Raw genomic sequence first — 13,363 nt, 5'->3', positions numbered from 1 at the left:
AAAATATAGCTAGAGTTACAAACGGTATATATATACATATTGTTTTACTTTAATATGTGACGTAATTTCTACTATCTTGTCTCTGCTTCCTAACTACAGTATCTAAAACACACACTATAAACGAGGTGTAAAAATCCGCTGACGCAGCAAAAAATCGCCGCGTACGTTTGTTTACAAACAAAACAATGTCAACAAATAAATCTACGCTTTATAAATTTGCAATATTCTCCAGTCTATAAACAAATCATTCAAGGCCAAATGTGCATATATATATCCCTGCAGGCAAAAACATGAACTTTGGACCTGGCTTGGAGAAATATGCTTATCATACGCCACCACGAAACCGTAATACGAGAAATTCTTTCGAGTTCTTCGTTTGTTTTTTATATTTTAGCAGTTGATCAGTCATGCGGAAAAATCGTACGCATGATTTAGCAAAAAGTGTTGATTGCAAATTTTAACTTAGCTTAGTTTTTTTTAAATAATTGCAAAATAAATAATTTTTTGCATTAAAAATAAATTGAATAAAAGAGAAACATTAAATATCTCTAATAAAATCATGTGGTTTATTTTAAAAAGCAGAAAATGTTTTTTAAAATTACTAGTTTTATTCTGGCAACACTGAAATAGACAATTTTCTGTCAGAAACACGCCAGTCATGCTTCAGATGTAAACATACGATGATGTCAGTTTTGCGTAATTAAAATTATTTTAATTAAACACCGCCTAATTGATTAATTTAAAGGGAATAAGTAATTAGGACGGAATTAAATACATGGCCAGGTTGTATTTTGTTGTTTTGTAATTGTTTTGGACTAAATTACAACTTTTGCAGACAATAATTTTTATAATGAATAAACAAGAAATATTAAATTGTTTGTTTTCAAATTGGTATCATTTGTTTAGGCGTCACACGATAAAAAGGTACGTATTATGTTAATATTAACTTTCTTTTTTTGTTTTAAAGTGTAATTTTGATATAAAATGTTAAAAATTGGCAAACTATTGTGTCCTGTGTCGCCTAAACCGAAGTTTCAAAGTTTTTTGAGAAAATTTTCTGAAAAAAATACAGAAAATGTGAAATTTGCCAAATTGAATCACCGCGCTGTGGTCCAACTAAGCGGCAAAGACACAATTGAACATTTACAAGGTTTGGTCACAAACGATGTAACTTTGCTGCCTTCATCCAAGTGTATGTACGCTATGATGTTAAACACGCAAGGCAGGATTGACCATAACCTTATATTGCATTGGAACGATGGGGAAATTTTAATCGACTGTGACGAAAACAGGGCTGATATTTTCATGAAATTGTTGAAGAGATATAAACTTCGTAAAAAAGTTGAAATTCTCGAAAGAAACGATTTAAATATCTGGCAAAGTTGGAATGAAAGTGGCAGCAATGTTATGCCTGATGTTAAACATCATGTTTGCGCCAATCCTGATCCAAGAGTTGAACTAATGGGGTGGAGGGTTGTATCATGTGACCAACCATGTGATGATGTCATGATGACATCGTCAGAGGAATACCATATATGGAGATACAAAGTCGGGGTGCCGGAAACGGACATCGATCTTCCACCAGGAAAGAGTTTGCCTCTTGAAAGCAACTTAGACTTCATGCATGGTATTAACTTCCACAAGGGTTGTTACCTCGGACAGGAGTTAACGGCGCGAACCCACCACACGGGGGTCGTGAGGAAACGACTCATACCCGTTGAGATATTAGAAGGGGAAGTCCCTGAAACGGGAACATCTCTTCGATCCGAAAACAATAAATCAGCCGGAAGGTTGCGGGGGGTTGTGGGTGGAAAACATGGACTTGCGCTGATTAAACTCGATTACGAGGGGCAGATGTTGACCACTAGTGGGGGTACTAAGTTGAAAGGACAAAGGCCATTGTGGTGGCATAATGAGGGGGGGAGTTACTCGGACGGGGCGTGCCAACCAAGTAATATAAATGTCAAAACTTGAAGTTTATTTGTTTATTGTTCTGTCATGAAGTTTATTTTGCTGCTGTTGTTACTCGCCGTATTGTGAGATCGGAAATTGCTTATCTATGTAACAATACCTATTGTAATTTTATGTGATACAAAGTTCACTTTGTTGTTCATAAGAATATACAAATTTCACATCTTATTTCTCTTTGGTTTTGCAAATGTTTAGCAGCGTTCTTGTTAAATTTCATTAAGATGTATTATTCACAACATTATAACTTTGGGTTGTTCATCAAATTTGTAATTTCTAATTCAATAAACTCTAACTTAGGTTATTTATTAGTTAAGTTTTGCTCAAGTTTAAATGTAAAACTTATAAGTTTTCTTATCTGCATATTTTGTAACCCCAGTATCTCCACAGCGTAGTTATCCCTCTGCCCGAGGATTTTGTTAAATATCTGCAAGATGACGGCACTGTTGTGTTGCCGAGAGGTGTGGTGCTCCCAGGAGCAACTAGGGAGGAGTGGGACAATGAAGAAGAGGAGGGAGATAATGGAGAGGAGAGGAGTGAAGAAGAATGGGAGGAAAATGAAAACGAAGAGGTTTGTGGTATGAAAGATCAAAGTGTATGGACCAAAACGCCCGTGTTATACAAATCTGGTGCCGCGGCATAGTGGTTAGCGCACCTGCCTGTAACCCAGAGGTAATGGGTTCAAGGCTCGACGCTGCTACCGTTGTGGGCGTATGTCTCCTTGGGCAAGACAGTTAACGGCAATTGCTCCAACCCAGTGGTCACTAATGGGTTGTCCAAATTATCACCCATACATAAAAAAATGAAAAAATCAGAAAAAATAAACACCCACAAAGTAACATACATGGTAACTCGTAAGCTGGCACAAGGTGTTAAACCTGTGTGATAACGACTGTCGTTTTCCGGCCACGCGAGGATAAAGTAAGTTACATTCATTCATTCATACATATACAACTGTTGTTGCCCCGCCATGTGAGGATAAATAAGTTACATACGTGGTAACTTGTAAGCTGGCACGAGGTGCATGAAACAGAACACCCGTGTTATAACGACTGCCATTGCCTTGCCCGTGAAGATAAATAAGTTACATTTAATAAAAATAACACAAAGTTTTCTTACAGGAGGGAAATAGCCCTGAGTTCACTGAACTGATGGAAGAAATCGGGAAATTAATCGAAGACCTCGGGGGAAAAGTGTTTCCTAAATTGGGGTGGAGCTCACCTAAAGATGCAGCTTGGATAGCAAATAATTCCTTGTTGTGCAACACTGCAGGTGCTTTATGTTCTATATAGGTGAACGAGTAGAATATATGCTTAGACCCAGTGGTTAGGTGCTTGCATTGTAACAAAACGATCCCGGGTTCAAAGCTGGATGCTGCCACCATGATGAGCGAATGTGTCCTTGGGGAAGCCACGTAACAAACCAATGAATTGTAGCACCCTGGGTGTTGGGGTAATGGACTAGCGCTGTCTTAATTTTACCCACATACAAATAAAAAATATGGGTGAGATCCTACAGTATGGCATATCATAGGATCTGAAACTTGACCAGGGTTGGCCCATTATTCCAGGAGCCATAACAAATTTGAAATGAATCAAAACCACCTTTAATTCCCAGGTGAAGTAGTTCTTCTGCTTAAAAGTTCTGTCTTTATAATTTATGATTTGACTTCGGTATTCAAGTTATGTACAGATGTGGAAAGTGACGCAAATATTCCGCATCAGGTAAGAATATGTTGGTTGTTGTTTTTATTGGTTGAATAATTTTAAAGCCCAAATGCTAGTTGCTTTTTTTTAATATGAAAAAACGTAGGGTTGTGCCCACTTACGAGTTACCACGTATGTAACTTATTCATCCTCGCATGGCGGGACAACAACAGTCGTTATAACACGTTGTTATAACATCGTTATAACAATATAAACTACTCAATTAAATCTATTCAAGTTGCATACCTATGTTTTTGTTTCAGCTGGTGCTGCGAAAATGGGCGAACCTTGTGCCTGGGATGGAGTTCCGATGTTTTATACGAAATAAATCTCTATTAGGCGTCAGTCAGCGTGATTATAAGCAACATTACGATTACATCATAAAGGACAAAGATAAACTGGCGGAAGAAATTCACAATTTTGTATCTGATGAAATTATTGATAAATTTCCAAGTGATTCGTGTAAGTTGCGGGTTACTATATAAAAAAATTATATACAATAAAGGTACTTTATATAATTCTTTGAATATTCTTAATTTTCTACCAATTGTGGGAACGATAGGAGAATGAAAACATTGGTCGTCTTACCCCAACATACTTAAATATATATAGACAATAGACAATAGTATCATGCATGAAACTTGCCTGCGGGCACAAATAAACAAACAATACACATACAACTTACATATCCTTATCGTTGTACGCACAAGTACCCTTATGCTTTATCTATCAAACCAAATTTTACCATTAAACCATGTTATTACTATAGACGTAACAATATAGGGTTACATCATAAACGAAGCAACTGTGAGTGTAACTGTTCTATCGTCACGTTTTCACGTTTGTTTAAAATTTGTTACACCGGTGTCGATAACCAACTAACCAAATTTTACATTTTTTTCAGTTGTCGTCGACATATACAAAAAGAGAGACGTAAGTAATTAAATTATTGTGTGCAACACTGCAGTTAAAATAATCTGGCAACACTGCAGTTAAATTAATCTGGCAACACTGCAGTTAGAATAATCTGGCAACACTACAGTTAAAATAGCTGGCAACACTGCAGTTAAAATAATCTGGCAACACTGCAGTTAAATTAATCTGGCAGCACTGCAGTTAAAATAGTTGGCAACACTGCAGTTAAAATAATCTGGCAACACTACAGTTAAAATAATCTGGCAGCACTGAAATACTTTTATACACAGGGCAACTTCTGGGTGATTGATTTCAACCCGTATGGTGAGATGACTGAGCCATTATTGTTCACTTGGGGTGAATTGTCTTCGGGGAGTTTGTCAACGTGTGATTGCTATGTTGATATGAAAACTGCAGGTCAGGGGTCACGTGTTGTTTACTAATGAGGATCTCTATTGTTAAGTGCGTTGAAATTGCATCCTGGGTGTTGGGGTAACGGGGTATTACTCTGTCCCAGGTCTTACTGAAGACCTCACCCTTATAGAATAGAATCTCTATTATTGAGTGTCTATAAACTGCCTCCACCCTGAGTGTTGGGGTAATAGACCTACAACCCAGCCAGGTCTCAGGTTTTCTGTGTATAAATTATCTCAGCGCCAGACTAGTGGGGACCACAAGGCTTCCCAAACTTTTCCTCCCAACCCCTTTGAACCTTCTAAACTTTTCCGCGACCCTTCCCAGTTATTGGTATAGTACATAAAGTACTTTGTGTAAAGTTGGTGAACTCTAAGCGACCCCTGAAGTTCGTTACGAGAGCCCTTGTTTGGGAAGCGCTGGTCTAAATGGTATCACCCTGGATATATCAACATATACACATCATGATAACCAACCACACATTATAAACCTCACTCTCTACAATAACAAACTACTTTAATTGTGATGTCATAATCAACCGCGTCGAACGTGCCGTGTGTGGAGAGCGAGTGTTATGACGTCATAATGATTGACATATTGTTACTTCTATTCAGCTGTTACGTCACAGTGCTGATCATTTTTAAAAGCCACGGTTTGGTCTGACACTTTTACTTAAGTAGTTTTTACTGTAGCATGTTTAAACAACTGTTGTTTTGTTGCTAATTCCTTCTCTTCGTTGTTTTAATTACTTTGATCTTCACCATCACTGAGAGATATATAATACTTCTATGTTGTTAATTGTTATAACCGCGATTTACAGATGACGTCACCATCGGTCAGTTCCGCTACACCCCTTCTGACGTCACAATGCAGCCCAGCGAGCACCTCCGATACAGAATGCCTCAGGATTTCGTTGATCTAAGCACCGGTAGTGACGCAACAAAGCTTATTGACTTCATGAGAATGGTTTGTTTGTGACGTAACAGTGTGAATTCAAATTTACGTTTAATTATGATGCCATTTTCAGAAAATTCAAAACGATGACGTAGAAGATTCGTCAGATGACGAACAATGGACATTACCTGTCAACAGATAGCATTGTGACGTCATGTATTGTATTATGACGACATATATGCCGATTGTCGGTTGAAAGTCACGTGTGCGGTTTGTGGTTCATTACGTCACAATAACGTAAATGACGTTTTATATTTGAATTACAATCGGAATTGTTACGAAATATTGAAACGTTCCAGAATGAAGGATTCCATTGGTCTCTAACAATCGGTCGGTCGGTTTGTTATGATTGTTGGACGATTATCGATCGAATGTTTGGTCGAAGTTTCGATATTAAACTTTGGAGGGGTGCGTTAATGTTTTGTATTAATATTTGTTTAATACCAGCTTGGAGTGGGTGTGTTTAAACGGCTTGTTATGTTAGTGTTTTACTTCGATACAGTGAACGCCAACTTCGAGGTAATGTCAGTTGTTTCAGCAGCTAGAATCTACTTATGAAAATTACCGTACATAAGTTATAGGCTATATATAGGAGTGTATGTGGTAGTTAGTGTTTAATATATATGTAGATACTACTGTGACGCGCTGTCGGAGTTATATGATATAGAATCGAAATATATTTAGGTTTAATAATCAAGAGAAAGATTAACAGGGTGTTGCGTATACCGCTAAACAATATTTAAGAACTGGTATAGAAGAAATGTCCGTTGTCTTAGAAGTTTGAATCTACTAATGTAAAAAATCACCTTGGATAATTTGTATATACATATATAGAGTATAGACGTATTTAGTAGTTGGTGTTTATTATATATAACATTGAGGAACTGTTAGTGGTTCTACAAGTCTCCCTGATATATTATGGAACCTGCTTTAGTAAAAGTATTACGACGACTAAGTTGTAGTTTACAATTACATACAATCGTATTTAGTATGTTTATTGACATATATAGTTATACCATAGTGTCAGAATCTCAGAGCGTTGCGTATCGCTAAACAATTTTGGAGAATTGGTATAGTATTTATGGGGGAAAATAGATACCGTTAGCACGGGCCATCTTACCCCAACTACTACATATCCAAAAATTGTGAAAGGTTTTATACAATTTGATTTTTGTGAGCGAAAAATGGTAGCTGTGACGTCATGAATAAAGTTCGAGAATTAGTTATGACGTTATTGTAATTATGAATATGATGTAATAATATTATTGTTACGTATTGTCCTACTTTCACAACTGTTAGTTCTTCCCATTATTATTAGGTATCGCCAAGTCGCACAGGTACGTGTGAAAATAAACATGTCCATATTTGGAACAATAAAATATTATTGTAGAATAAACAAGAAGAATGTAACACGAGACCACATCATATGAGTTTACCGTTTGTTGTGTAAGCGGGTTAAACGCCGCTATATCGGTAAACGGTATTGTTACGTCGCTTTAAATCGCATTGTTACGTAGCATACTCGAATCCGATCTATAATTACATCACAATTGTTAATGAATGATTGATAAAGGGTATTGTGACGTGTAATGAGGCATTGTAGTGTTTATTATGACGAGACAGATGTCGTGTATGAAGGTATTTTGGTCAGAAACTGGATATTATTAAAAATACTTTATAATTTCAGTTTAATTATAAAGTAAAGCACCGGGTGTTGGGGCATACGCTCCAATTATGCTGAAAAGAGGTGATTCAGTTCCATAACTGGCTGTCATATCTGTATTGTTGGTGGATTGTAATGTTATACATTATGCCACGGGTGGTAGACAGTGAGCATTGGGTCAAAGTGGGTTGAGTTACTTATGTGTTTGTTTGAACGTGTTGCTTATTCAGTGTAATAACATGTTTCAGGATATGCAGGACTTTTAAGCCAAGGCTACCTAACAGTATGAAGAGGTTCTGTAAAGCCAGGGCCTATAAATGCAAGTAATAACCAGAATCCTACAACGTAACATAATTTTTTTTATCTTTTCGAAAACAATAGCGAAGATTGTAAGAACGAAGAGAAGGGAATCAACGACAAACAACAGTTGTTAAAACACGCTATGGATAAAAAGTGTGGAGAAGAACGTCAGTTAAATCGCGTGGCTGTTGAACCCGCTCATATAAGTTGAAAACCTCTGGTATATTAGGTGTATAAAGGATTTTAACTCGACAGCGAGCATGAGGTGTACTGTATTACTTTTATTTAACTATGTTACATAATGACGTCATACCGTTTTTGAATATTTCTAGAACTTAATTTACAACAATCTTTTTGTGACGTAACTGTACTTTATTACGTCACAATGCCCCTACCAGGGATAATGAAAATCGACAAATTGAGTAAAATTCAACGAGAGGCGAACGTATTGTTGAAAGAAGCGACCATGGATGAAAGGTCTTCACGTTATAATAAGGTTGTTATTGTAGTGTGGTTGAGTGTTTCCAACTAATAACTACATCAGCAATGATACAACATATCTGAATATTATATTACAATAACAAAGATTATGTGGTATAATATAAATGTAATGGTGGTGGGTTGAACGTTATTATTGTTGTGTGCCAGCTATAGGGTGTATCGTTTAGTGTTACCATGATCTTTGAAATATAGTAGGTTGTGGTCCAAGTTTTCACGATACGTGTCACCCCATTTATTAGTAAAAAAAACAATTTTTACAGAAATATTTAACCGTATCCTCATGACTTCAAACGACATATTTTTGCCTTCGTCGTGTTTCAACCGCCATCGTTTTGCTGCTAATTCCTTTCTTCGTTGTTTCAGTTAATTAATCTTCCTCGTCGTATTCGCAAAGATAAATAAAACTATGCTCATTTAGACAACGTCAAGCAAATTATTTTTAGGTCGTTGAGAAATACAAGAAGATGTTGAAATCTATCCATCCAAGCAACTTACCACTAAGTTTCGTGACCACACCTTCCTACAATATGCTCTTGTATGAATCCTACTATCACCTTGGTACAGCTTTGCAGAACCTGGGAAGACATAAGGAATCGGTGCATGCCTTCACTAATGCTATGTTATCGATGAATTTAAGAAAGGTAGAATATTGTGAATTTGTATGTTTGCTTGGAAACTATTGGATTTGATAAATGTAAATTATTGGTTCTTGCCTGGCGGGACAACGACAGTCGTTATAATACGGGTGTTCTGTTTCATACACCTCGTGCCCGCTTACAAGTTACTATACGTGAGAAACTTATTTATCTTCGCATGGCGGGGCAACGACAGTCGCAATAACACGGCCCACGGCTGTTCTGTTTCATACACCTTGTGCCCGCTTACAAGTTACCATGTATGTAACTTTGTGGGTGATTGTTTTTTATGTATGGCTGACAATTTGGACAAACCATTAGTGACCACTGATGGGTTGAAGCAATGTCTGTTAAGTGTCTTGCCCAAGGACACATACGCCCATAATGGTGACAGCCTGAACACACATTGTATAACGAGCCTATCCTTTACCGTTGTTTATCTTCACAGAACGGTTGTATGGCTGGCTGCGACTCCAACACATGTTTCCAAACACCAGTGTTAGCCAAGCGAGCTTTAGCGCACGCGAAGATAGGAGATTTGAAAAACGCTTTCCGTGATATTGAGAAAGCTGTGGTACTCGATGCTAGAAACCCGGATCTTTACTGTGTGAGGTGCGTTTGCATGGGGTGGGGTTTACTGGAGCTGAGGATAAATAAGTTACATACGAGGTAACTCGTAAGCGGGCACGAGGTGTATGAAACAGAACACCCGTGTTATAACAACTGTCGTTGCCCGATTGAGAAGGTATACAAGAATTCAATGCTTAATGCTGCTACCATTGTGGATGTGTGTGTCTTAAAAAAATATCCATACTGATGCACGAGGTTTTTAGTGCCAAAGTACAGAATGTACACTAAGGACCTCGTTTTCAAACCCCTTTCTCCTAGGGCTTTATTGTGGAGTACGAGGAAAGAAAACGAGAAAGCGATTGAGGATTTAGACAAAGCTTTGACCATCAACCGATGCCATGTGTGCGCGTTGTTGTTGCGAGGAACCGTGGACCAACCCTTCCAGGTGTGGGTGGTTTGTGGTAATTTATAAATAAGATTACAAGGTGTATTTTCTCATACTTCAAATAATACCGGGTTCCATCCTTGACGCTGCTACCATTGCAGTCGTGTTTGTCCTTGGGCAAGATACTTAACGATAAATGCTTCAATCCAGTGGCTATTATAATGTAGAACCCTGCGTGTTGGGATAATGAACCAACTGTAGTCTAAGTTTCAGGTCCCATGGCATACCACGCTGAAGGACCTCACACATTTATTATTCTTAGATGTTAAAGATTTTCCCGACTCGCACGATGCGTAAAGTTGACGTACTGATCCATAGTGAAATTGTTTAGAGGGTACACGTTGTTAAAATATATTTTATATTCTATTTTTTAGTTGTTCGGACTTTTGGAAGGAATTTCAACGAATGTCAAGAAAGATAAATCGGTGTACCACCAGGAGGCGATAAAGATCAACCACGATGCGGCGCAATTTACAGACGTGGGGAGCGTTCATAGTCCTAAGATAATGCCGTTTTGGAATAGGTGATTGTACGAATTAAAATGGGATATAAAAACAGTTGTAGTCAGGCCTTTTGTTGACAGTATGAGGCTTTTATTGTCCAATTGGTGGTAAACAAACAATATTTACACCTCCTTTATTTAAAAAGATAATTAGAAAATATGGGATTTGGTATGACTGTATCCCATCTTACTCCACAGTAATCTATAACTCAGGTGGCAAGATTACAAATATATGAACTAATTTGATTCATTTTATAAGGTTTCTATGGTCATTAAATGTCCCTCGCACCGTCATGCATGTCGACCTGACGTCAGCCATTATTTCGCAATACAATAACACTATTGTGATGCAAGAACAACCACCAGGTATACGTCATCAGATTAATGACGTCATAATACATATTTTAATTTTTCGCCGAGCGTGTTTTACCGATTGTCGTTTTGCTGTCAATTCTTTCTTCTTCATTTTTTAAATTAATTTGTTATCGTATTCGAAAAGATAAATAACAATTTATAATAAGTTTGAAATATTTCATTACGTCATTAATCGTGACGTCATTAATCCCTATTCCACCTCCAGCCCCCCAAAACCGATCCACCTCCGCTACCCCTCTCGTGTCCGGCCACCGAAACGTCACTCATGACGTCAGCAATGACGTAGGGGTCCCTAAGCCGTTCAGATGTGGAACCCCCCATAAACCATCAACCGCCCCAGCCACCAAGACGCACAGAAGGCTATCTTACGGGGAAGCTATTAGGACTTATTCGACCAAAAGGCAAGGTAAGGGAGTGCTACGTCATCCCATGACGTAATCATGTGACGTCATTTTCGTCAGGCTGTCCAGTGGTTATAGCCGGTTTTATTATAGACAAGGTGTTTCTAACTGTTATATGCAGAATAAGACGACGGTAGGCAAATTACCGGCAACTGCTCGAACCCAGTGGTCACTAACGGGTTGTCCAAACTCTTTGTTCTATTACGCTGGGGTTTGGTTATAAATAGAAGCAGGCGTGGCCTTGAATGGTATGGTAGGGTCAGGGTGGGGAAAGATAGAACCTTTGTTTGTCCCATTTGGTAGTAAACAAAAATAAAGGGTATTTGGATATTATGTGCTAAAGGTGTCCCGTGTTATATGAAGTCAGTCGCAATAACAAGCAGTTAGTTCACAATAATAATAATAATGTTGGCCGCCAGCCGGGTACGCGTGAATTTGGAATTGTGGGTATCTATTACACGCTCAATAAGAGTATACGCTACATTATAACGCACTTATTATTTTGTCATATAGACACCGGGGTATCAGAATATATTCAACGGCTGGTGGCGCACGCGAGCAGGCCAACAACGGCTAAAAGTACGAAGACGGAAATTCCTTCAATTAAAATTTCACGGTAATTCGTCTGTAACGTAATTAATTAGCGTAGAAAAAATATTGACTTACTTATGTGTTTGCTGACCCATAAGCGGGTACGTATGAGGCATATGAAACAGAACACTCGTTTTATAACGACAGATAAATAAGTTACATCAAAATTCAAAAATATTACACAGAAATCTGTGACGTAATTAACTGGTGAAAACAACTTAGAAATCTTATATTCAGTCCACCGAGTTGCAACTCCCCTGCTCGATCAGTGAGCCGGAGATCCAGCTCCCACACTGTTGTTCCAACCAACCATCTACACTCCCCAACACTTTACCCACAAGCCAATCGTCGTCAATCTGTCATTTCCGTTTCGTCGTGTCCAATCCCATACAACAGGGGGCATTCACCTAGTATCCGTAGGCCATCTCTTGCCCCACCTAGCGAACGGAGGAGGGCGAGCATCGCTGCAGGAAACAGCCACGAGAGGGCAGCAAATTTCGCTACTTTGGTACATGGAATAGAGGTAATGTTTTCTACGTTTTAAAGTTAAATTATTTTTTCAATGTATAAATGTCGTTACATAAGCGAGGTTTATAAAACAGAACACCCGTGTTATAACGACCGTCGTTGCCCCGCCATGCGAGGATAAATAAGTTACATACGTGGTAACTTGTAAGCTGGCACGAGGTGTATGAAGCAGAACACCCGTGTTATAACGACTGTCGTTGCGCCGCCATGCGAAGATGAATAAGTTACATACGTCCACCTATTCATTCATTTATATTTATCCCCAGGTATTCAACAAGGTAAACGTGGACGAAGCGCCAAGAATGTATTACAAGCCATGGGGTGGGGACAAACTACCTGTAGCTCAACTACCGCAACGTGCTAAGCTTGAGGCGTTCCGTGTATGACGTCATAATTAATATGACGTCATTGGGTGCTGACGTTTTGTTTATAAATCGACATCAGGGACAAGCGTTGATGCTTTGTTCCTGGGTGGTGTTTAGTCACGTTATATCCTGTATAGTGACGTCATTATGACGTAATTCACTGTGAAACTATTATTTAGTTCATAAAAGTCGGTTCTTCGATTGCCATTTAACTTTAATTGTCGAATTTCGCTGTTTTTCGATAAAAAAATCCGTCGCAATTTTGTGTGTATGAATTCTTGTCACGCTGGGTTCCGTGTGCAAGAAGCAGTCAATCTATTGCAATTTAAATAAGAGTTTTCTAGCCGTAAAAATCAGAAATAAAGATTTAAGTTAGATATTAACAACTTTGGTAAAAATAACACCATAGATAACGCCATAGTGCACTAGTGTGTACTATGATAACACCAGAGTCGTATAAACACCGAGTAGTCCAACTGCCGTCTTTGTGTGTTCAAAATAGAGCAAAAGCGGTGACTTTTGCAATGAAT

At 38.2% G+C, this 13,363-nt stretch overlaps 3 protein-coding genes across 3 annotated transcripts; all 3 read left to right on the top strand.

Annotated features, from left to right (window-relative positions):
* Positions 1–766: 766 nt before the first annotated feature.
* LOC149736147 (translation initiation factor eIF2 assembly protein-like) lies at positions 767–6,374 on the top strand. The gene is made up of 9 exons (XM_089878760.1): positions 767–924; positions 2,359–2,539; positions 3,090–3,240; positions 3,586–3,692; positions 3,938–4,136; positions 4,579–4,607; positions 4,880–5,006; positions 5,824–5,969; positions 6,031–6,374. Exons 1-9 carry the CDS (start codon positions 851–853, stop codon positions 6,097–6,099), a joined length of 1,083 nt encoding a protein of 360 aa, XP_089734886.1. The 5' UTR covers positions 767–850; the 3' UTR covers positions 6,100–6,374.
* Positions 941–2,358, top strand: LOC149736148 (iron-sulfur cluster assembly factor IBA57, mitochondrial-like). Its single transcript, XM_089878761.1, has one exon. It carries the CDS (start codon positions 985–987, stop codon positions 1,972–1,974), a length of 990 nt encoding a protein of 329 aa, XP_089734887.1. The 5' UTR covers positions 941–984; the 3' UTR covers positions 1,975–2,358.
* Positions 6,375–8,174: 1,800 nt separating the features above from the next.
* Positions 8,175–13,093, top strand: LOC149736146 (uncharacterized). The gene is made up of 10 exons (XM_089878755.1): positions 8,175–8,416; positions 8,865–9,062; positions 9,505–9,668; positions 9,945–10,071; positions 10,446–10,594; positions 10,833–10,939; positions 11,154–11,354; positions 11,863–11,965; positions 12,178–12,463; positions 12,735–13,093. The coding sequence occupies exons 1-10, from the start codon at positions 8,306–8,308 to the stop codon at positions 12,852–12,854; spliced, it is 1,566 nt and encodes a 521-aa protein (XP_089734881.1). The 5' UTR covers positions 8,175–8,305; the 3' UTR covers positions 12,855–13,093.
* The last annotated feature ends 270 nt before the right edge of the window (positions 13,094–13,363 follow it).

The sequence above is a fragment of the Ciona robusta genome, chromosome 5 (genome assembly GCF_009617815.1).
Source record: "Ciona robusta chromosome 5, ASM961781v2".
Taxonomy (NCBI): domain Eukaryota; kingdom Metazoa; phylum Chordata; class Ascidiacea; order Phlebobranchia; family Cionidae; genus Ciona; species Ciona robusta.
Note: the sequence above shows the minus strand (reverse complement) of the source record. Positions and strands in the feature narration are given on the sequence as shown.